The sequence below is a fragment of the Mauremys mutica genome, chromosome 12, assembly GCF_020497125.1.
Source record: "Mauremys mutica isolate MM-2020 ecotype Southern chromosome 12, ASM2049712v1, whole genome shotgun sequence".
NCBI lineage: Eukaryota > Metazoa > Chordata > Testudines > Geoemydidae > Mauremys > Mauremys mutica.
This window is the reverse complement of record NC_059083.1, coordinates 11,833,897-11,857,552: the sequence shown is the minus strand read 5'-3', so window position 1 is coordinate 11,857,552 and position 23,656 is coordinate 11,833,897. Positions and strand designations below refer to the sequence as shown.

The 23,656-nt window shown below is 57.8% G+C and overlaps 1 protein-coding gene across 1 annotated transcript; it reads right to left on the bottom strand.

Annotated features, from left to right (window-relative positions):
• Positions 1 to 912: 912 nt before the first annotated feature.
• PPP1R18 (protein phosphatase 1 regulatory subunit 18) lies at positions 913 to 22,155 on the bottom strand. Its single transcript, XM_044983154.1, has 4 exons — positions 21,510 to 22,155; positions 18,279 to 20,839; positions 4,353 to 4,560; positions 913 to 2,787 (listed from the first exon to the last, which is right to left on the bottom strand). Exons 2-4 carry the CDS (start codon positions 20,322 to 20,324, stop codon positions 2,768 to 2,770), a joined length of 2,274 nt encoding a protein of 757 aa, XP_044839089.1. The 5' UTR covers positions 20,325 to 20,839; positions 21,510 to 22,155; the 3' UTR covers positions 913 to 2,767.
• Between the last annotated feature and the right edge of the window lie 1,501 nt (positions 22,156 to 23,656).

The following is a 23,656-nucleotide window of genomic DNA, read 5'->3' as shown; positions in this document are numbered from 1 at the left end:
ATCAGCTCCCTATCTGATTCTTTGTCTTATTCCTGGCCATGAGTCAACCCTATTTCTAGGCCTGTTAGTCACATTCTTCGCTAGGCACTTTACCATGTTTCCAGGCATACGGAGTGTCTCCCTAACTGGCTCCGTACCATATTTAACAGTGTGTGAGTTGCCTTCCAAAGTAGGATCTTCACAGTTTTTACAGACCTGGCTCATATATATATTTCCAGGCATATGAGTGGACTTCCCACACGTTATTTCATTGTCTCCAGCTTAACTCCGGCGATCAGCAAAGACTCATTCTCATCCTAGGCCCGTCTCAGTGCTGTTCTTTGATGGGTCGCTACAGCGGTGGCTGAGGGGTTAACTAGCCTTGTAGGATTTGATTTTTGCAACGCTGGCAGGGATTTCAACGCTCAGCCCCAGCAAACCAGTGCAGAGCTCTGACTGCTAGGAGTCAGGGAGACATGGGATGGAAGGCAGAGCAGCACCCACACCACTAGGAGGTATGGGGGGTACATTGTCTTCCATAGTGCAGAGCTCTGACTGCTGGGGGTGAGCAGGCGAGACAAGAGCAGGGGCTCCTGCATCATCAATGCCTCACCACTAGAGGGAGTGAGATGGGGAATGGGAATTAGGGTGCCCACAGGGCAGAGCTGTGACCACCAGGGGGCGCACAGGATCTGACAGTGCCAACCCTCATCCCCAAGGGGTGCATGGGAGGTCCTGGCAGCGCCCACCCTCACCTTCAGGGGGCACATGGGAGCCAGGTCCTGGCAGCACCCACTCCTCACCCCCAGGGGGCATGTGGGAACCAGGTCCTGGCAGCACCCACTCCTCACCCCCAGGGGGCATGTGGGAGCCAGGTCCTGGCAGCACCCACTCATTCCAGACCCCGTGGGCCATAGACGACAGGAGGGCAGCTTCACGTGCAACATCTTTCTGTTTTATTATTATAATATATATAAAAAAACACTATTGGAACTGGCCGGATGCGGCCCCCTTCCCCTGCCAGCGCTCAGACGCAGCATCAGTGCCTCCTGCTCAGAGCAGGGTGGGAGTTAAAGGGGGGGGCTGATGCCTCGTTTAGCGCCACTCCCCTGTGACCACACGTCTGCCCCTGCTCCCTGGGCAGGGGGAGGAGCGTGCCGCATTTGTTCATTCGCTCACACCCTCGTTCCCGGGCGAGGATGCGGCTGCTCCCCCCAGTGCAAAGGAAAATGAATTAATAATAACAAGAACGAACTAAACTCACAGAGGAGGGGCTCATTCATCCATCCGTCTCTCCCCATTCATCCCATTCCTCATTCCCTCCATCCTCATTCTTGTCCCCACACATCCAATTCCACTGTCTCTCCATTCTCACTCCTGCCCATCAGAGGCTCTGAATGACACAACCCCCCTCCTCCACCCATGAAAGGTGGTGAAATTGCTCCACCTACACAGGAAGTGGTATGACTAAAACAGGAAGTCACACCGTTGGCCCGCCCTCCGCTTCAGTCACCGCCTCCCCACCACCTCCGGTCACAGCTGGTCTCTCCCCAATTCCTGGCTGGCTCCACCTCCCACCCCCAAACCACATACTGCCCCACTCCCCCCAAAACACAACTAGTCCTGCCTGAAGTACATAAAAATGGCCCCATCTGTAACTAGCTCCAGAACACTTGCAAATGGCCCACCCACCCCTGCAAAGTAGCAATTTGCCTCACTCTCCAAATACTGATTGGCTCCGCCTCAGTCTCAACTGGCTCCATCCAAGTCACAGATTGCCCCACCCTCCGATAGTGATCTGCTCCTCTGCAATTATGACTGGACCCTATCAAGTAACAAAGAGACCCCTCCCCTCCCCAATAAACCCCACCCCTCCCCCTCCTAAACTACAATCCCCTTAACTCTGACCACCCCGGCAGCATTATTAGGAAGTAAAAATTGGGAAACAAAAGTTCTCCCTTCTGGATGATGCCCCCTAGAAAAAGGATTCAAGAGTTACAAAAAATGCATGTGTGTATCGTGGGGGGTTGGTTTTCTTTGCCACCCCCCACCCATATCCATCTTCAGGAGGGGGTGTGATCTTTAACCTTTGGCTGAAGGTAGGCCAGGTGACCTCTCGGTGGCAATAAAGTCCATGGGGTTTAAAGCATCCCCTGCTGGCTGCAGTGGGAATGGGCTCTCCCAGCACAGTCCAGGTGGTGCAGAGCGTCCCCTGCTGGCTGCAGTGGGAATGGGCTCTCCCAGCACAGTCCAGGTGGTGCAGAGCGTCCCCTGCTGGCTGCAGTGGGAATGGGCTCTCCCAGCACAGTCCAGGTGGTGCAGAGCGTCCCCTGCTGGCTGCAGTGGGAATGGGCTCTCCCAGCACAGTCCAGGTGGTGCAGAGCGTCCCCTGCTGGCTGCAGTGGGAATGGGCTCTCCCAGCACAGTCCAGGTGGTGGAGAGCGTCCCCTGCTGGCTGAAGTGGGAATGGGCTCTCCCAGCACAGTCCAGGTGATGCAGAGTGCCCCCTGCTGGCTGAAGTGGGTTTGTTCCTGAAGGCTCTCCGGATGCTGTTTTTCTGTTGGTCTCATCCCCCCTGCTGGACCTTAGGGGAGCAGTCATACAGGAGGGTGGCTGCTCTGGCCTAGCCACAGCCAGGGGGACTGGAGCCAACCTCCCTCCAGTCCTTGTTCTTGCTGGGATTTTACTGGAAGACGAAAGAGAAGGGGCCGGTCGGGACCCAGTCGTGGCAGGGCACCTTCTGGGTCCGCCCCGTCCCCCCACCATAAGGGGGAGGGGTTCTGCGGGGTTACCGCCTGCAGGATTCATCTGTTAGAAGAGAGAGAAGGGGAAATGAGTAGGGAACGGGAGAGGGGGAAACCCAGCAGGGACAGTCAGGGGCACAGAACCCAGCAGTCCTGGCTCCCAGCCCCCCTTCTCTCACCCACTAGACCAGGGATGGGCAAACGTTTTGGCCCGAGGGCCACAGCGGGATTGTGAAATGGTATGGAGGGCTGAGTAGGGAAGGCTGTGCCTCCCCAAACAGCCTAGCCTCTGCCCCAATCCACCCCCTCCCACTTCCTGCCCCCTGACTGCCCCCCTCAGAACCTCTGACTCATCCAACCCCCCCCGCTCCTTGTCCCCTAACCGCCCCCTCCCAGGACCACCTGCCCCTAACTGCCCCCCTGGTACTGCACCCCCTATCCAACCCCCCTACTCCCAGTTCCCTGCCCCCCTGACCCTATCCACATCCCTGCCCCTGACAGGCCCCCTGGGACTCCTACCCCCTATCTAGCCCCCCTTCCCTGTCCCCTGACCGCCCCTTCCTGGGACCCCTGCCCCTAACCGTCCCCCAGGATCCCACCCCCTGTCCAACCCCCCCCAACCCCTTTCGGAATGTGGCCCTGCGAACATGGGCGGAGGACTCAGGAGGAGCAGGGGCAGCCGTGCAGCTGGAGAGAAGCAGTGGTTTCCCCTTTAAAGCGCCGCTTCTCTCCGGCCGGCTGCATAGCTGCCCGGTGTCCTCCTGAGTCCTCTGGATGCGTTCCCCGCCCTCCTGCCACCCACACCGCCCGCCTGCCCGCCTGAGGCTGCGGGTGAGCCTCCCTCCCTCCCTGCTCTCCCCTGCCCCCTCCCTGCAGGGGGTGTGCCGGTGCTGAGCTGCCCAGCGGCGCAGTGAGCTGAGGCTGTAGGGGAGGGGGAACAGCAGGGGAGGGGCTGGGTGCCACCCTCCCCGGCCGGGAGCTCGGGGACCAGGCAGGACAGTTCCGCGGGCCAGATGTGGCCCACGGGCCGTACTTTGCCCACCTCTGCACTAGACCCCTCCCTCCCAGAGCTGGGAGTTGTAAGCCTAGCAGCAGTGCCTGCCTGGAGGAGAGGGAGAGGCATGTGCCTGGCCTTCCTGGGGGAGGGGGGGCAGTGGGGGCTGGGGTAGGGAGCAATTGGTAAGAGCCATCTGAACTGGAAAGGGCAGGATGCATCTGTGCCCTGCGGGGCTTGCTGGAGGCCAGTGGGCCGACACCCTTGAGCTTCCCCCATCTGGCCACTAGATGGAGCCCCAATGCCCATGGCCGGCAAAGCAAGAGGTTTTCCCACGGGTGGGGAACCGGCAGCAGCTGTTTCATAAGCATTTTCCCAGCATGTTTCATCACCCAAGCCCCGCTCCCTGCAGCACAGCGCCCCCTGGTGCCATGCGGGGGCATTGGGCCAGCACTGACTGCCAGGGGAGAGCGCCCCCAACTGAGCCTCTAACCCCGCTCCCTGCCACACAGCGCCCCCTAGTGCTGCACTGGGGCACTGGGGCCAGCACTGACTCCCAGGGGAGCGCGCCCCCTACTGAGCCCCACACCCTGCTTCCTGAAGCACAGCGCCCCCTAGTGCTCGCCGAGACTCACCCACGATGAGGGATTTGGTCCTGAGCACACCCGGCAGGCCGCGATGGAGAAGCAGCAGCTCCTCCTCTTCCTCGTCGTCCTCCCCGTGGGGGTTGGCACAGGCCGGCACGTCCGACTCCTCGGGGGGCCCAAACTCCTCCAGCAGGGACCCCTCGGATGGGTACTGGAAGGTGCGCTCCAGCTGACTCTCGCTGAACGAGATCTTCAACTACAGGGGAAGGGGGAGAAGGATCAGACTAACGGGCCCATCTAGCCCGGTATCCCGCCTCTGCCCCCTACTGCACTGGGTTAGCTTTATGTCCCCGTCCCCTGTTTAAGTGTGACTCTACAATAACTTATCAGTGCCCACGGTTTTAGACCCTGCACCAGTGGGTGAGTCCACAGCACAAAGAGACCCTACAATAACAAACTAGCGGATGGCTCCCCAGCGCATCTGAGAGACCCTAAAATAATGATTAGTGTGCTGGGTCCCAACGCCCACTCAAAGACACTTCTGTAACCTCTGTGCCTATCCTCAGGGCTGAAAGACCCTACAATAACAAACCATGGCACACAGCTGAGACTCTACAATGTCAAACCACTGTCTGCACCCCCAGTGCTGACCTGAGACCCTACAATACCAAAACAGTGTGTGCATCTTCCATACCAAAAGACCCTATAATAACAAACAGCACCACACAGCCTGAACTCTGACAAGAGACCCTATAACAACACTGCATGCCGATTCCCACTGCTGACTCGACGCCTTACAATAACAAATCTGTGTTCATATCCCCAGTGCTAAAAGACCCTACAATAATAAACCACCACACACAGTCTTAGCAACTACAAGTGACCCTACAATAACAAACCACAGCACGCAGTCCAGGTAATGCCAAGAGACCCTACAATAACAGACCTCCCAGCCAACGGCTCTCTAGGGACCCTCTGAGGACAGTGTGCCCATGGTAGTCCCACTTTGGCTAAGCCTCTAGTGGAGGGCAGCCAGGAAGCTGCCCCTGCCTGCACCCAAGCTGGGCACAGAGCCCTGGCAGGAGATAAACCCTGCAGGAAATGAGATTAGACATCCCTCCTGCAGAGAAAGATGATTCCCCAAGGGCAAGAGCATCTACCTTGACCTGCAGCTAGGCTGGGCCACAAATAGCCTAGGGGAAGGAGCAGGGGCCAGGCAGAGATGGGAGGGGGAGCCTTGCATACAGCACTAGGATGCAGCCACCTCTGGGGTGGGGCAGCGGGGGAACAGCCAGACAGCAGTACCACACAGTGGGAGGCGAAGAGTAATCCTGCATCCAATTGTAACCACAGGGCAGGGGATTTCAGGAAGGCGGAATGGATGTGCACTGGGGGGGATCTGGCCAGGACACTGGGGTTCACGCCCCAACTCGGGAGGAAAGTGCCAGGGGAGATTTAATGACTGGGCCTGGTCCGGACTTCAATTTTCTATGCAATCCAAAATTGGCACAGCACCCCCCAGTGTTGCCCACGGGTATTAGGGTGAGCACCAGCAACAGCACCACCTACTGAGACCCCACCCTGCTCCCTGCAAGACAGCGCCCCCCTAGTGCCGCACTGGGGTTTTGGGGCCAGCACCAGCAACAGCGCCACCTACTGAGCCCCCATCCTGCTTCATGCAGGACAGCGCCCCCTAGTGCCACACTCGGGTATTGGGGTCAGCACCGACTGTGACAGGACAGTGCCACCTACTGAGCCCCCATCCTGCTCCCCACAGGACAGCTCCCCCTAGTGCCACACTGGGGTATTGGGGCCAGCACCAGCAACAGCGCCACCTACTGAGCCCCTAGCCTGTTCTCCACCGGACAGCGCCCCCCAGTGCTGCGCTGGGGTATTGGGAGGCAGCACTGACAGCCCCATCCCAATTTCCAGCAGTAATCCTGGTCACAACCCCTCCTGCTTAGCATGGTTCTAGTTTTGGCCCAGGCACTCCTCCCCCACTCCATTTGGTGACATGGGGGGGTATCTTTGATCTTATCTGTTCCCGAATTGGTTCCCATGGGAATTAATCCCCCGCTAATCGCAATTAACTGAAGGCTATTAACGAGCTGGGAGGGAGGGGGAGAGGGGTCACGAGGCCAGTCCGGGGGAATTGAGGGTGAGGATCAGGGCCATAACAGCGTCACGGATGCTCACTGGAGGTAGTGAGGGATGGGAGAAGGGCCAGAGGAGAGGTAGAGAGGCAAGTGGAAGGCCAGGGCCAGGCTGAGAGAGGGAACACCGGCATGGAAAAGAAGGGAATGTGAGAGGGGAGATGAAAGATTGAATGGGAAAGGCAGGGACCTGGAAATCCAGGAGGGGAGTGACAGCGGCATGGGAGGAAAAGAGGAAGCAAGGCCATGGGGGAGGGGAGGAGAGGAAAGTCTGGATAGAGAAGAACAGAAGGAGAAAACTGGGGAGCGGAGGAGAGAGAAGCAGAGGAGGGGAAGAGAGGGAATGTGAGACTAACAGGGGTGGAGGGGCAAAGAAAAGAGAAGGAGGAAATCAGGGAGGGAGGCAGAGAAAGGAAGAGGGGAATGAGACAGGAGGAAAAGAGGAATAAAGGACAGAACAGGAAGGATCCAAGAAAAGAACGGAAGGAAAAAATCTGTGAGAGGAAGGAACTGGGGACCAAAACAGAAGAAGGGAGAGAGGAAATGGGGGTGAGAAGTGGATGAACGGGAAGGGTCCAAGAAAGAACAGAATGAGAGAATGGAGGCACGGGGAACATGTCAGAGTCCTACAGAGACTGAAAAGATAAAAGAGGTGGAGGAGGAGGAGGAGAAATGAAGGGAAAGGGAGGGAAGAGACTGGGCGATAGAAGAAAAAAGAGTCAGTGAGAGAAAGAGAGGAGGAAGAAGGGAGTGAGAAAAAGGAGAAATGAAAAATGTCTCTCTGCATCTTTCTGCGGCTCCTCCCTTGTGACTCTCACGTCCCCCCCTTTCCCTCCCCAATCTCTGGCTTCATCTCTCCTCCTCAGTCTCTCTCACGCTCCCCCATTCTCTCTCCCTGCCCCCCCCCCCATAACCAGCTGCCGGGCCCCACCCCGCCCGTTCCCCCAGCTCTGGAATGTGCCTGAGTCACTCGCTCCGCTGCTTGGCTCCTAAATAAGGAGCGAACAGGCCTGGTTTGGCCGGGAGGGGGAGGGGAGGCCGGGAATCCAGCTGCCATCCAACTCCGCACAGCTGTGCCGGGAGCCTCCCAACTCCGCTCCGATGTCTGGCACCACCTCCATCAGGATGCCTGCTCCTCCTGCCTGCCCCTAGAGCCTAGAAGGGGGGAGCAGAAACTGAATCCCACCCCAAGACCCTGAGCTATGACCCTCCAGAAATGGCCTCAAATCTCCAAACTTGGCTCACAACCTTCTGGACTGGGCCCACAGCCCTCCAGAAAGAGCCATGATCCTCCAGACTGGGTCCACGGCCCTCCAGAAACAGCCATGAATCTCCAGACACAACCCAAGACCCTCTAGACTTGGCCCACATCCCTCCAGACTGGATCCCACAGCCCTCCAGAAATCACCCTCTCTCTCTCTTGATGGACTCATGACCCTCCAGAAATGGCCCTGAATATCCAGATATGGCCCACCGACCCTCCATGCCACTATCGCTCTAGATCCATGGGCATCTCCAATGCTTTCTCCAGATCACTTGCCTGGAGGAACCTTCACCCCTGGCTGCCCTCCCCCCAACATCCAGACTCCCTGTTGCTTTCCTCGCAGCCTTTTCTCTCTGCCCGAGAGCTGGAGAAGGATAGATGGATAGGCTGGACTCTCGGTGGCCCCTTTGAGCTGTAGCTTGAAGCCCAGGGCACTATCCCACAGGCTCTCCTGAGCTCCAGATCCCGTGGAGTGCTGTGTCGGAGAAGGTCCAGTGGCCCTTCCCTGACCAGACCCCTCAATGTCTCTGGGAAGCACAGATCACAGCCCAGAGACTGCTGTGCCAGAGAGAGACTGTCTGGCCTGCTGGGGAGAATAGGTGGCAAACACACCAGCTAGATGCCTGGCCACACTATCTATATCCAAGCATCCCTCTAGTCATCCATAGTTCTGTCTATCCATCCATCACTAGCTCTATCCATTGTCAGATCATCGTCATCTTTATCCATCCATCCATGGCAAGCTCTTTCTATCTCTCCATCCTCAGCTGCGTCTACATATCCATCCCTCTATCATCAGATCTACCTATATGTATCTGTCTACCCTCAGCTCTATCTATCCATCCATCATTGGATCTAGCCTCAGCTGTATCCATCCATTCACAGGGGTACCCTTCCATCCCTCCATCATCAGATCTATCTGTCCATCCATCCTCAGCTCCACACATCCATCTATTCATCAACACATCTATCTAAATATCTGTCCTCAACTCCATCCATCCACCCACCCATCATCTATCTATCCATCCATCCTCAGATCTATCTATCTATCTATCTATCTATCTATCTATCTATCTATCTATCTATCTATCTATCCTCAGCTCCACCCATCCACTTGTCTATCCATTATCATCTCTCTCTCTTTCTCCCTATCCTCGGCTCAATCCACCCATCACAAGATCTATCTATAGATCTCTCTATCTACCCATCCTCAGCTGTACCTGAGATACAGAGGAAAGACTAGTTGAGGGCAACCTGCCAGGCCAGTGGCCAAGCCAGGAATAGAAACCAGGGGCCCGGAGTCCCACTCCAGGGCTCTATCCACTAGGAACAGACAGGAGCGCCACCAGCTTTTTTTGCGCCCTAGGTGGCGGAAGGTCCCACTCCCAAAATGGCGCCCCCGACAGAGGCAGCGGAAGGTCCCGCCCCCAAAATACCGCCGACAACCGGGGCGGCTGAAGATCTGTCTGCCGCGGTTGCTGCCCCCCAAATGTTAGCGCTCTGGTCGCCTAATGGATTGCACCGGCCCTGGGAACAGAACTTCCCCCCTCCCGCCCCGGCCACAGCCCGAGTCCAGCCTGCATTCCTGTCCCTCTCAGAGACCTGAAGTAAAAGAAGGGAAAAGCAACCCCAGCCTGTCTTAGGTGGCGCTGAAGTGGTCCGGGGCAGGGATCCCTGACTGGATTCCCAGCCCCTGTTATTCCCAAGTGGGGGAGACATATTTATCCCTTCATCATCCGTTCCAACCAACCCCCCACCATCTCTACTGCGTGGGTGCGGGGTGTAGGAGTCCCTCGCGTCTCCCTCAGTGCTAGTCCCCTACCTGCAGGAGTCCTCAAGCCATTCTCCACTTCTCTGCTGACAGCTCCCATCCCGCTAAGGGGAGCCAGCCCCGGGTTGGGGCGACTGGCTGGCTCAGGGGCATGGGGAACAGGCAGTGGGGCCTTCCCCCTCTAGGGGGCGCCGGTTCCAATTGGAGAGGCAGGCTGGGCTCTGTTTCTGTCCCTCAATAGCCCAGGCGGGACCTTTGGGCCCCAGCCAGATCGGAATTAGCTCAGATAAGAAAGGGGCTATTTGGGGAATCGCCTCTAAAGCTCTTATATCAAATGGCATTAACGCAGGCCGGGCTCACGGCGCTGGGGGCGGCCTGAAGGGCTGGATTTGTGGCTCTGCAGTCCTTTGCTTATCCCATAATATCCACCGAGCGCCCTTTATCCTGTTCTGGCCTGGTTCGTAAGGTGTCAAAGTGGGCAGGAAAGGGTTAATCACATGTGTTTGGTGGGTGGGGAGGTGGGACGACTCAGGCACAAGAAAGGGTTGATGGCAAAGCTGGGGATGGGACCCAGGAGTCCTGACTCCCACCCTCCCTCCCCTCCACCGCACTCTAACCACTAGCCCCCTCTCTCCTCCCAGAGCTGGGGATGGGACCCAGGAGTCCTGACTCCCCCCCACGCATGCTAACCACTAAACTACACTCCCCTCCCAGAACTGGGGATGGGACCCAGGAGTCCTGACTCCCAGCCCCGCCCCCACCAGCTGCTGCTTTCGCTCTGCACTGCAATAACCACTTCCTGAGCGGGTGCAGGCTGCCCGGGGCTTCAGCTGACACAGGCCTCGATCTCCCCGCCCTTTTCCGTCCCACACGCTCCCACACGTTCCCCGCTTCCTGTTTTCGACAGGGCTGCAGCACTGCGGGAAGACGGGGCAGGACTGGCAGCCCCAGGGGCCTCTGGGTAATGCCCAGAGCGGGTGCGGGGCAGCCCAGTTAAGCTCCTCCCATGCAAACACACCTTGTTCCCTGCCCGTGGGCCGCAGCCCTGCCCCTGCAGGCATCCCCTCTAGGGGGCAGAGGGGAGTTGGGGCTCTGGGGCCAGTTCAGCCCTCGGTTTCCCTGCTGAGGCTGCCAGCATGGGGGAGGGGTGGGTTGGGATGGGGGCACATGCCCTGCTAGGGGCTGGGCTGAGATCGAACTGCTTGTTACATCCGGACAGGAATGATCAACTCCAGAACCAGTCCCCCTAGAGGGGAAAGGCCCCGTGTCTCAGTCCCCGCCCCCTGGGGCCGGATGGGAGCCGGCGCCCCCTAGAGGGGAAAGGCCCCGTGTCTCAGTCCCCGCCCCCTGGGGCCGGATGGGAGCCGGCGCCCCCTAGAGGGGAAAGACCCCGTGTCTCAGTCCCTGCAGCCAGGCGTCCATGATTATGAGGGCGAAATGAAGCCAAGATCCATGCAGGGCGCATGGCTCTAGGCCGGGAGCTGAGGCTGGGTGGGGGTGAGGGGGCACCAGCAGCCGCTCTTGGGAAGCCTTGGAGTGGGATTATAGGGGCAACAGCTCTGGGGAGATGAAGGGTTAAAGTGCCCCCCCCAACAGTGACCATGGCAACCTCGTCAACGCTGACCTCAGTGCTTTTAATGACTTCCTCTGGAAAAACCTGCTGGTGGCTTCTGCCAATGGGAGGCCGGCTGGGCCTGGTCCCCTCCCCCCTCACACCCCTTCCTTCCCTCCCCACAACATCCCTTCCCCATTCATACTCCTTCCTTCTCCCACTTTTACCCCTGCACACCCATCCCTTTCCCCAACCCCCCAGTGAATCAGCATCCTGCAGGTGTTGCTCTGTGGTCCTGTCCTCTACATCCTGGGTGAGCCTAGGGCTGCAGCGCTGGGCTGGGACCCAGCACCGACCTCGTCCCTGGGTCCTTCTGCATGGACAGCGGCTTCCCCTTTCCCCCATATGCACAGACAGACTGTCTGCGGCTGTGTCTCTCTCTCACACACAGTCTCTGGGGGCTTGTGTCTTCCGCTCAGGCACATGTTTGCTTTTTCCTTTCTCTCTCTCTGTCTTGCACTCCTCTCTCAGAGCTGGGGATAGAACCCAGGAGTCCTGACTCCCAGCCCCCCCTGCTCTAACCCACTAGACCCCACTCCTCTCTCAGAGCCGGGGATAGAACCCAGGAGTCCTGACTCCCAGCCCCCGCTGCTTTAACCCACTAGACCCCTCTCCTCTCTCAGAGCCAGGGATAGAACCCAGGAGTCCTGACTCCCAGCCCCCGCTGCTTTAACCCACTAGACCCCCCCTCCTCCCTGAGCTGGGGAAAGAACCCAGGAGTCCTGCCTGCCGTCCTCCCCCTTCTCTAACTCCTCGGGAAGCGTCCCTCCCTCACCAGAGGCAGCTGCATTTCAGCAGGCAGGAGAGGCTGTAGGCGGGCGGGGAGATGACGCCCAAATGAGAATGTGCCCCAGAGCCCTGTCTGAGTGACTCCCCAGCTCTGAGCTCAGCAGGGAGGGATCCCAGCCCTGGCATCCCCTGCACACTCACCCCACCCATGCCCCCCTCCCCCAGCTCTCGGCAATTGGCAGGAGCCCGCCAGGAGAGGCAGGCAAGGCCCTGGAGCCTAGACAGGAGCAGCCCCAGACTCCACACTATGGGGACAGGAGCAAGGCCCGTGTCCCCAGGCCTGAGCCACAGTCACTGACCAGGGCTATGGCCAGGCCTCCATGAGAATGAGGAACAGGGGGTGGCAGGGGCTTTGGTCCTGAATGAGCTATTGGGGGGTGGGGGTGGTGCAGTCCAGGAAAGAAAGAACACAGATAGATGGATGGTTAGAGAAATATTGTGGGAGAGAAGGGGTGGATAAACAGATAGGTAGATTTATGTCTGATTTAAATACAGTGAATTGAAATCTCTTACTGTCCTCCAGTTCAGCTCTAGCCACTAGACCCCACTCCCCTCCCACAGCCAGAAATAGAACCCAGGAGTCCTGGCTCCCAGCCCCACCCCACCTCAATCCGCTAGACCCCACTCCTCTCCTAGAGCTGGGGATAGAACCCAGGAGTCCTGGCTCTCATCCCACCCACCCCCAGCTCTAACCCACTTGACCCCATGTCCCTCACAGAGCTGGGGATACCCCACTCCCCCAATCTGCCCCATCACACCCCTCTTAGCCTGCCCTCTTCCCCATCCGAGATGTGTCACCACATTGCCCCTTAGCCGATCTGAGCTGGCTGGAGGGATCCCCATGGCCAGACTCTGAGCTGCTAGCCCTAGTGGTCTCCCCTCACCCCGCCAGGTCTCCGCTGAGTGCATGGCCGTCAGCAGCTGATGTCAGCAGGGCTTCCTCTGCTGGGCTGAGTGAGGGCTCAGCCTCAGGGCAGAGAGCAAGGGAGGGAGAGACAAAGCAAGCAAGCGAGCTGGCTCCATCTCTCTGGGCTGAAGGGCCCCTGCCTGCGTGGGAAGGATAAGCTGGGTGGAGATCCCAGCCGCCCGGCTGCTCCAGACCCTCCGGAAGATAAAGAGCCGTTTGTGGTGAAAGGTCTGTTTGTGATGAAAAACCGGAGCAGGAATCTGCCCTCAATGGGGTCACAAAAGGACCATGCAGAGGGATGGCGCCGGGCCTGAGGCAGCGGGCGCTTAGCCTGGGGATGGCGACCTGACCCGGCTCAGTACAGATGCTGGAAGGTCCTAGAGCGACAGGTGCCCCAGCTGCATTCTAGAGTGGCAGGGATCCCACAATCCCATGGTCTAGAGCTGCAACTCGTCTCCCTTTGCTGCATGCTAGAGCAACAGGCCCCTCCACTGTGCTCCACCATGCTCTAGAGTGACATCCCCCAGTCCTATGTTCCAGAGCTTTAACTCTCCGCCCAATCACCGCATGCCAGAGAAACAGCGCCCTCCACTATATTCCAGAGCAACGGCCTGCCCCTCTCATGTTCTAGAGATGCAGGCTGCCATCCTTCCAGGACCAGACACCTCCAAAGCTTTCTAGAGCAACAGCTACTACATTATAGAGCGACAGACCCTCTCTGCGTTCCAGAGTGACATCAACAGCATTCTAGAGTGGCAGCCTGCCCCCACCACATGTTCTGAAGCTGCAACTCGCTATCTGTTCAAGGCATTCTAGAGCAAGCCCCCTCCTCCACTGCACCCCAGGAGGACACATACTGCATTCTTGAGTGCTCAGCTACCTTGTCTCATGTTCTAGAGCTTCCACTCTGATTTAGAGCAACAGGCCCCTTCAGTACAACAGGCCCTGCATTCGAGGCCAACAATTACCTCCAAAGCATTCTATAGCGGCACATGCAGCTGTCTTCTAGAACATCACAGCCTGTGTTCAAGAACAGTTGTTGCCGCTGGAGTAGCAATCACTGCTGTGTTCCGGCACTGTTTTGTAGAGTAATTAGCCACTAAGATATTCTGGAGCATCAGTCACCACACACTTCTAGAGTAACACTAGGTGTTCTAGAACAACCGTTGCCAGAGTATTTTAGAGCTACGGATAAGGCCCTGGTGCTGAAAGTGCCAGTACTGAGCTCCATTGCAGGGTTGTGGCTGATCACAGCAGTCTAGAGTGAAAACCACGAGAGCATTCTAGAGTAACACTCCCCACCGTATTCTGTAACAGCCCCTGCAGTAATGCAGCACAACAGGATGCTGGAGCCATAAACACCGAGGCCCAGACCCTGTAAATGGAGGTCGCTCCGTCTAAGTCAGCGTAGGAAATGGAGCCCAGGATTCTAGAGCAGACCAGCATCGGGGGGTGCTAGACTAGAGCATTAAAGAGCCAAGGCAACACGGGGCATGGGAGCGGGGAAGTGTGTGGGGGATTATCTTGGCTTGGTCACCATGGGGGCCCCCACCCCTAGAGCATTTGGGTTTGTGGCAATGAGTCTTTGCCATTGATGCTGAAAGGGGAAAGGTCGGGCGTTAGATAAAGAAACAAACACATATGGGGATGAGATAGAGAGATGGATGATAAGGGGACTGGATGGGCAGAGGGGAATGTATGGGGACTGGATGGATGCAGGGGGATGTATGGGGATTGGATGATGCCTATAGGGGATGGATGGATGGATGGATGGATGCATTAGAGAGAGGGATAGACAGATGCATACAGTGATTAGATGGATAGATAGTTGCGTATGTGGATTCAAGAGAGAGAGAAAGAGAAAGTGAGATACATGAGCACAGGGAGATGGATGATATACAGACAGACTCGCTAAAATACTATCCTATTTTGAAAACGTATATTGACTACTTTAGAGCAAAGCAGTATTTATCTGGCAAGCATTACCATAGAGAGTACTGTAGTCATTTAATACTACTGTGATCTGATACCGTAGACTACACTCAATTTGGTCTCAGTATTGTTGAATACTTACCATACAACACAATAGTATTTTAACAATATTGAGACCTATTACTTTCCCACCCTGCTCGTACTTTAAAGTATTTTTTAAAGTAATTTCTATGCAATACTGAAAACAGTTAACAGTATTTTGATCTATTCACTGGAACACCAAAACATTCGGAAGCACTTACTATAGAATACTGCAGTATTTTAACAGTATCTTGACATCACCCTGTAGGATATTCTAGCGTTTTGCAGTAATTTGGGACATTACTCCTGTAATGTAACAGTCTATTAATCTAGAATACCTGGTGCTTACAGAGGTAAGGTGGGAGAGGTAATATATTTTATTGGACCAACTTCTGTTGGTGAGAGAGACAAATTAGACCAATACAAAATATTACCTCATCCACCTTGTCCCTCTAATATCCTGGGACTGACCTGGCTACAACAACACTGCTGCTTTTACAGTGATTTAATGCAATGCTATAGTAATTTAACAGCACCATTTTACTCTAGAACAGGGCTAGGCAACCTATGGCACGGGTGCCGAAGGCGGCACGCGAGCTGATTTTCAGTGGCACTCACACTGCCCAGGTCCTGGCCATCCATCTGGAGGGCTCTGCATTTTAATTTAATTTTAAATGAAGCTTCTTAAACATTTTAAAAACCTTATTTACTTCACATACAACAATAGTTTAGTTATATATTATAGACTTATCGAAAGAGACCTTCTGAAAATGTTAAAATGTATTACTTGCACGTGAAACCTTAAATTAGAGTGAATAAATGAAACTCGGCGCAGCACTTCTGAAAGGTTGCCGACCCCGATCTAGAATTTTACTGTATTTACTATGGAACAGTAAAATAATTTAGCCGTATTGTCATCTGTTACTCTGCAATACTCTAGTATTTTGCAGTAATGTTGAGTAACTCCACAGCAATTTAACAATGCTGTGATGTTACTCTAGCACTCTGTAGTAATTTGAGCAATACTGCAGCAATTGAACCATCGTGCAGCTTACCACTGTAGAATACTCTTGTCCTTTATTATATTTACTATATAATATGGTGATTTGGCAATGCTGTAACCTGTTACTCCAAAGTACTCCAGTATTTTTAAGTAATTTTGAGCAATGCTCCAGAAATTTAACAGTAGTGTGATGTTATTATTCTCGAGTAATCTAGTAGTTTGCAGGGACTTTGCGCAATGGTGCATCTAACGTTATTATAGCCCCTTGCTTTGGTATTTAATGTATTCACTATAGAATACCAGAGTAATGTAATTGTATTGTGATCTGTTACTCTCGAGTTCTCTAATAGTCTGCAGTATGTTTGAGCTGCAATCCAACAGTACTATAGCCCCTTACTCTAAAAGGTTACCATATTTACTATATAATTCCAGTAATTTTAAAAATAATTTAAAAGTAGTGTGATCTGTTACGCTCAAGTACTGTAGTAGCCTGTAGTCATTTTGAGCAGTCTAAGGAATTATGGCCCATTACTCTAGTATTTTTACTGTATGATACTACCACACTAGACCCCATATTTCTCACAAACTATATTTATTTCCTAGATAATACCAGTACAAGATGGTATTGTGTTCTGTTCCTCTCAAATACTCTAGTACTTCAAAGCAGTTACTCCAGGATCCTCAAGTTTTTTTCTTTAATGAGCATTATGGGGTAGAAAGATTTTTCTAGCTGCCTCCTTGGGCTCTGTAGCCAGTGCCAGTGAGGCAGCCCCCCGGGCACAGGTTCATAGCACGAGGGGGCATTTGCCCAGGAAGCTGGGCAGAGACTCTGGCTGCAAAAATGCCGTTGACGTTCAGCCACAAAGTTTAGCCAGGGATGCCTCTTGCCTAGCGACTGTCCCTGCTAAATGATCCCCTTATGAGGCAAAGAACAGACCAGCCACTGTGCGCACCAGAGCCGCATCTGGCCAAGGGCAACCCCAGACCCCGGCATGGGTCACATGTGTGAAAAGGCTTTTGTGGATCACCCCGTTCCCTTCCGGTGGCCCCCTCCCCACCTGGCCCCTGCCACTGGGTCCCTAGCCCGGCACTGGCAGGGATCCCCAGTGAGAGGGAAAGAGGGGGCTTCAAGGCCCGTCCAGCCCTCAGCCTCTCTACTGAGGTTGCCAGCGACTTTCGGCCAACAGGGAAGTGGGCTGGGGCCAAACAAACTCATTTCACATTGGGGCTGTGGAATGGGAGTGACAGGGCAGGGCTGGATCCCAGCCCGGCATCTCCAGAGGGGAGAGGCCCCATGAGCCATTCCCCATATCCCTGAGCCAGACAATCCCCAACCCTGCGTCCAGATCAGAGCCAGTGCTCCACAAGAGGGGAAGGACCCCATATCCCATTCCTCTCCCTCCCCAAGTCAGCCAGTGCCCTTGCCCTGGGGCCAAACTGAAGGTCCCATCAGGGGCGGCAAGCCGCAGGGGGCGCTCTGCTGGGACAATGAGGGCAGCAGGCAGGCTGCCTTCGGTGGCTTGCCTGCGGAGGGTCCAGCGGCTTGCCTGCCGGGACCAGCGGACCCTCCGCAGGCAAGCCGCCAAAGGCACCCTACCTGTCGTGCTTGGGGCGGCAAAATGCCTAGAGCTGCCCCTGGGTCCCATATCCTATTCCCCCCAGCCCCCATAAGCCAGCTACAAACTCAAGCCAGGTTACTCCAAAAGGAACTGGCTGGCTCAGAGGGGTGGGGAATGGGATACGGGGCCTTTCCCCTCTAGGGGGCGCCATCTCCCATCCAAACCTGGAGGAATTGGCATCAACCACCCTATTTCCACAGTCCATCCCCCGCCTTTCCTGCTCTAGCTCCATGAGAACAGGGTGGAGACGTTCCTGGACCACATCCTTGTGGATCCCATGACAAACCCGGCCTCCACCACGTGCCCTATATCCCTGGCCCACGAGGGCCAGAGACGCTGCCCAATGGCAGCTGGGCCCGGGCGGGAGGTCAGAGGTCAACCATGGCTAACAGCCCCACGCCTGGGGTTGGCGTCCCCACATTGAGCCCTGTGTTAGGCATCTGAAGGAGGAGGAGAAGGAATGATGGGAGGAGAGACAGTGGGGGACGAAAAGAGGGAGGGGAAAGCAGGAGAGAAGCAAAAGAAAGAGAGAACGAAGAAAAGGGTGAACGAATGAGCAGAGGAGAGAGAAAGAAAGAGGATGAATGCAAGAGAGCAAAAAAAAGAAAGACTAAAAAGAATGAGAGATGCTGAGGTCGAGAAAGAATGAAACAGGAGAGAGAGGACGCGAACGAAAGGGAGAAAGAGAGGGAGGGAAAGAAAGAAAGAGTGAAAGAAAGGATAAAAATGGCAGGAGGAGGGAGAGTGAAAAGTGAGAGCACGAAGCAGAGAAAACGAAAGAGAGCGGGGAAAGGAGGAACGCAAGAGGGCGAGCGAAGGAGGGAGTGAGGAGTGCGCCGGTACCTTTTTGCGGTGGGGGTCGTTCTTGGCCAGGCAGGATTTCGACAGGGACAAGTAGCCCCCGATCACCTGGATCTCCTCTGCCGTGGGGTAGCGCTTCTTCAGTGGGGCGCTGGCCGCCTTCTCGAGCGCCCCCTCGCCCTCCACGCCGTTCTCCACGGCCGGCACTGGCGCCTTGCGGGGATTGATGGTGATGGTGTTGCCGCTCCGGCGCTGCACGGCCGGGTGGGGCAGGGCGGAGGGGCCCCCCAGCTCCCGGGGCCCCCGGCCCCCGCGCCTCATGGCCTCCCCCTCGGCCGGCTCCTCGGCGCTGGCCGGGAGGGGAAGCTGCTCGCGGCTGGGGGAGGAGGAGGAGGAAGTGGAGGCCGGAGCAGCGGCAGCCTTTGGAGGAGAAGTGCTGGTTTCCTGCCGAACCTCGCCGGGGTCTGGGGGAGGGGAGGCAGCCGCCCGGCGCGGCACCACCACGAAGGAGTTGCGCGAATGGAGACGCAGGCTGGCCACGGCTTTGGCCTGGGCCTCGGCATCCAATATGGTGTCAACGGGCAGGCCTGAGGATGAGGCGTCTCCATTGTCCCCCCTGCCACCCCTGTCCAGAGAGGTGACGTCTCTGCCCAGCAGGCCTGGTATCACCGCACCCGAGCCACTGCCACCACCGTCACGCCTCTCCGGTGAGGCGGCTTCTCTGGCTTGTAGGCCCGGCCCCACCGCCAATGCACTGCCACCAGGCCTGGCTCCCCTCTCCGGTGAGGCGGCTTCTCTGACTTGTAGGCCCGGCCCCACCGCCAATGCACCGCCACCAGGCCTGGCTCCCCTCTCCGGTGAGGCGGCTTCTCTGCCTCGTGGTCCTGGCGCCATGGCACTGCCATCACCCCTAGTTCCCCTCTCTGGCGAGGCGGCCTCTGTGCCTTGCGGCCCTGGCGTCAAGGCCAATGTGCTTCCACAGTGCCAGGCTCCCCTGTCTGGTGAATTGGCCTCGCTGCTCTGAGGACCCGGCACCACCGTGCCAGGGCTGCTGCCATCATGCCTGGCTCCCCGCTCTGGCGAGGCGGCCTCCCTGCCCCATGCTTTGCTGGTGGGCGAGCGCCGCGGAGGGCTCTCTGGCCAGGCCTCAGACCTGGCTTCGAACTGGCTGCGGTAGGAAGCCACGGTGAAGGGAGGTGGCGAGGGGGCCAGGCCTGGCAGGTCGCGGGGAGGGCTGGGTGTGCCACTACGGTGCTGGGCTGAGCCGGGCGGTTTCCTTGCTGCCAGGGGGCGTTCGTAGGAGCCATCGGCAAGGTTCTCAGTGCTGAGGGACCTGAGTGGGCGCGGGGGTGGGTCCTCCTGGCCGAAGCGGCTTAGCAGCTTGCTGACACGCCCACGGCGTTGCTCCGGGAGCCCCGGCCGGCAATCGGCCTCGCCGCGGCTTTGGCCGAAGGAGTTGAGGTCTTCCACGCTGCGGCTGAGGGCCGACTTGACGATGAAGACTTCGCCGGCCCGGATCTCGGTCACGCTCCCACCGCGCCGGGCCAGCAGCTCGTTCAGGGATTCCACGCTGCCGGATTTGGCTTCCCCCTGCCATTCGGCCCTCGGCGGTGCTGCTCCCGGCACCGACTCAATGATGATGACGTTGTCGGCCCGTAGGGTCCTCACCCCAGGGCGCTGGCCGTACAGCTCCATCAACTGCTTGGCCTTGGCGCCAGCTGGCTCGGCCTCCGGCGCCGCCGTCTCCTTGCGCCTCTTCTCCAGCTGGATGAAAGGGTTCTGGTGCACCGGGCCAATCTTCTCCTGCAGCACGGTGCTCTCCTCCTGGCCCATCCCGGGGCCGGGCGGCCCCGCCACAGCCGAGGGGGGCCCTGCTCCGCCGCCACTGCCCTCCGTGTCCGAGAAGGAGGCACCGGAGCCCTGTTTGGCCCGGCGGCGTTCGATGATCTCCCGCTTCCAGGCTGGCATCTTGGCCATGCGGTCCTGCTGCTCCCGCTCTCTGCGGCGCGTCTCTTCCTCTTCCTTCCGTTTCCTCTCCAGCAGCTGCAGCTTCCACTCCGGCAGGGCTGGCAACGGAGCTGACGCCATCCTCACCCCGGGGCTGTGGGGGGCAGGGAGGGAAGTGGGGATGGGGGCAAGGGGGGGGCAGGGAAGGAGGGATGGAGGATAGTTTGAGAGGATGAAAAGGAGGGGATAGTTTGAGAGGATGAAAGGGAGGGATAGAGAGAGTGTCAGGGAAGGAGGGATGGAAGAAGGGGGGGATGGAGGGAGAGTTTAAGAGGATGAAAGGGAGGGATAGAGAGAGTGTCAGGGAAGGAAGGAGAGTTTAAGAGGAGGAGGAGGAGCGAGAGAAAGGGGCAGAAATGGAGGAATGGTTTACGAGGAGGAACGTAAGGCCGGAGGAAGGGAGGGATAGAGAGTCGGGGAAGGAAGGAGAGCGAAAGAATGGAAGAAGGAGAGAGGGGTCTGAGGAAAGAAGGAATGAGGAAGTGGGAGAAAGGAGGGATGGAGAGAGAGCTGGGGGAGGCGGGAGAGGCAGGGAAGGAGGGATAGCGGAGCCGGCAGAGGAATCGTGGGGCTCCCTGCTCTCCCCCGCCCCTGCTCTGGAGGAAGAGAAAGAAAAAAAAGAAAAGAAAAGATGAAAAAAATCCCCAAAGTTCCGCCTGTGTCAGCCTGGCGATTTCCGGAGGGGGCGGGCACTGCTCGCCCCACCCGCCCTTCTGACAGCCCCGCACGCGGCTGGGAATCCCGGACCCCCGTGGAACCCAGGAGTCCGGGGAGGGGGAAGGGACAGCTCAGCCTGGGTGGGCAATGGAACCCAGGCGTCCGGGTGGGGGAGGGAGTCCGGGGAATGGGGAGTGAGGGGAATGGCTCGAACTGGGTGGAAGGGGGAACCCAGGAGTCCGGGGGGAAAACCAGGAGTCCGGGAGGATGGCTTAGGTTTGGTGGACAATGGAACACAGGAGTCTGGGCGGGGGACGGTAAATCTGGGCGGGGGACGGTAAATCTGGGCGGGGGACGGTAAATCTTGGAGGGAAGAGAGATATATTACCCCAGAGAGAGATCAAATCTTGGTGGCTCAGAGGAACCCAGGTGTCCAGGCACAGCCGGGTGCGTCGAGAGGGGGGCTTTTTGGTGGGGGTGGATGGAAATGACCCTGGACTCCAAAGCTCGATGGCTCAGGCTAGCGGGCTATGGGACCCAGGCGTCCGGATGGGGGAGGGGGCGGGAATGAAGCCTGTCACTCAGCATAGGGAGGGGGAGAATAATTACCCCGGAGGAAAGTAGCGGAACCCAGGCGTCCGGGCGGCGAAAAGGCGGCTCCTTTCGGCGCGGGAGGGTCCGAATTCTCCGCGGGCTCCGCAGAACCCAGGCGTCCGGGCGAGGCGTGGGGGGAGGGGAAGGTTCCAAACCGCCTTTTGTCAGCGACGATCCAGCGCCGTGGGGACCCAGGCGTCCGGGCAAAGAGATCTCAGGCTCCTATTGTCAGCGGCGCATGGGGAGAGGGGGGGCGGGGGTTAGAAATCTCGGTAGGACCCAGGCGTTCGGGCAAGGAGCTCGCAGGCTCCTATTGTCAGCGGCTGATTGGGGGGGGGGGGGATCAGTGGGACCCCGGCATTCGGGCAAGGATCACAGTGTGTGTGGGTGGGGGGGGAGATCGACACCTCGGAGGGACCCAGGCGTCCGGGGGAATTTCCCGGCTCTCAGCGGCGGCTTCTCACGGCCCCATGCGGCTCCCCTCCCCCCGTCTGGCGGCGCCCTCCCCCGAGCCTTTCCGCGGGGGGCGGGCGGCCGGTCCGCTGCCCCGCTGCGGGGGCCGGGCCGGGGAAGCGCTGGCAGGAGGCAGCGGGGCCCCAGGGAGAAATCGCCGCTGGCCCAGCCGCTGAGCCGCCAGCAGAGCCGTAATCCCCGCCCGGCTCATCCCCCCAAAGCCTGGGAGAGGAGAGAGGAGGGGCGGGGGAGAGATGGGGGGGGGTCTTTGTGTATAAACAGAAGGGGACGAGGACACAATGCGAGGGGAGGGGCTTTGGCAGCAGAGTGGGGGGGGGTTGGAGGGTGTGTGTGTGGGAGGAGGGTCGGATCTGGACAGATGGGGGAAGGGGGAGGTTATGGGGTTGGGGGCGGGCTCTCAGGAGAGGGGGGCATTGAGGGAGTCTGGGGGGAAGGGTTGGGGTCAGGCTGTCGGGGTTGGGTCTGGGGTGGGGGGGTCAGGAGGTGGGGCTGGGGGAGGGTGTGTGGGGTGGGGGGATCAGGGGGTGGGGTTGGGATGGGGAGGGTGTGTGGGGTGGGGGGATCAGGGGGTGGGGTTGGGATGGGGAGGGTGTGTGGGGTGGGGGGATCAGGGAGTGGGATTGGGATGGGGGAGGGTGTGTGAGATGAGGGACCGGGGGTGGGTCTGGGATGGGGAGGGTGTGTGGGTTGGGGGGATCAGGGGGTAGGGCTGGGCTGGGAGGTTCTTTGTGGGGACCTCCCAGGCTCTCTAGAGGCACAGTTTAGGGGACAGGCTTTGATCTGGGGGGTGTCCACCTATTTGCATGGGGCTATGGGGGGGGCACAATGATTTGAGGATTTCGGCTTGGCCCCCAGAACCTCTGAGCACGCAGGGGATTGCAAGCAATTACTCAGTGAATCTAGGGGTACAGATTGTTGCAAGTGGGGGCTTTTGGGGGGCAGAGTTTGGGCTGCCAGGGTTTGGGGGTGCAGGATTGCAGCAGATCGGGGTGCAGCCTTGTTCAGGTCTCAGAAGCTGCTGGCTCCAGTCTGGGCTCCCCCCCACACTCCCAGTCCTGGCCCACCCAGCACCACCTAATCCCTCTCCAATCCCCCTCCAGAACTAGGCTCTTCCAGCCTGAGTTCCCAGGAGGTTGTTATTGTAGGGTCTCCTCCGCTCTGGGGCTGGATGGGGCTGTTGGTTATTGCAGGGCAGCTGGCGAGCACTAGGACGACACATGACAGTTTGTTCACGTGGGGCCCCTGGCATCCACAAGGGCAGTGCAGGAAGGTTGGTTCTTGTAGGGTTTCCTGTGGCTGTTTGCTGATTTGTTGTTGTAGGGTAACTAACAAACACTGGCGCTGCTGTGCCGACCAGTTTGTTATTGTAGGGTCTCTCAGGCATACCGCGGGTTGCTCATTATTCTAGGCTCTCCCGCTAGCCCTGGGAAGGACACTGGTTTATTTTGGTAGGGTCGCTCATCACCTAGAGTGATTTTTAATACACCACCGCCCCCTGGTGGTCTGTTCGAGGGACTGCCCCTTCAGGTTCCCTTCCCTGGGTTCCTCCATAGACAGCCCCAAGGGCTCGGTGACTGAACGGGGACAACGAGAGGCAGGAGCCACCCTCTCTAGGTGAGGCGAAGGGCGCCTCTTTCAAAAGAACCCACCCACAGCAAGTCAGCTGTGTAAACCGAATAACCCCAGGC

Coding starts and splice junctions, on each gene's coding strand:
- PPP1R18 (XM_044983154.1), bottom strand. CDS start 20,324: ATGGCGTCAGCTCCGTTGCCAGCCCTGCCGGAGTGGAAGCTGCAGCTG. Junction 4,561..18,278: donor ACGACCCCCACCGCAAAAAG/GTACCGGCGCAC, acceptor CTTCCCCTGTAG/TTGAAGATCTCGTTCAGCGA. Junction 2,788..4,352: donor GACCAAATCCCTCATCGTGG/GTGAGTCTCGGC, acceptor CTCTTCTAACAG/ATGAATCCTGCAGGCGGTAA.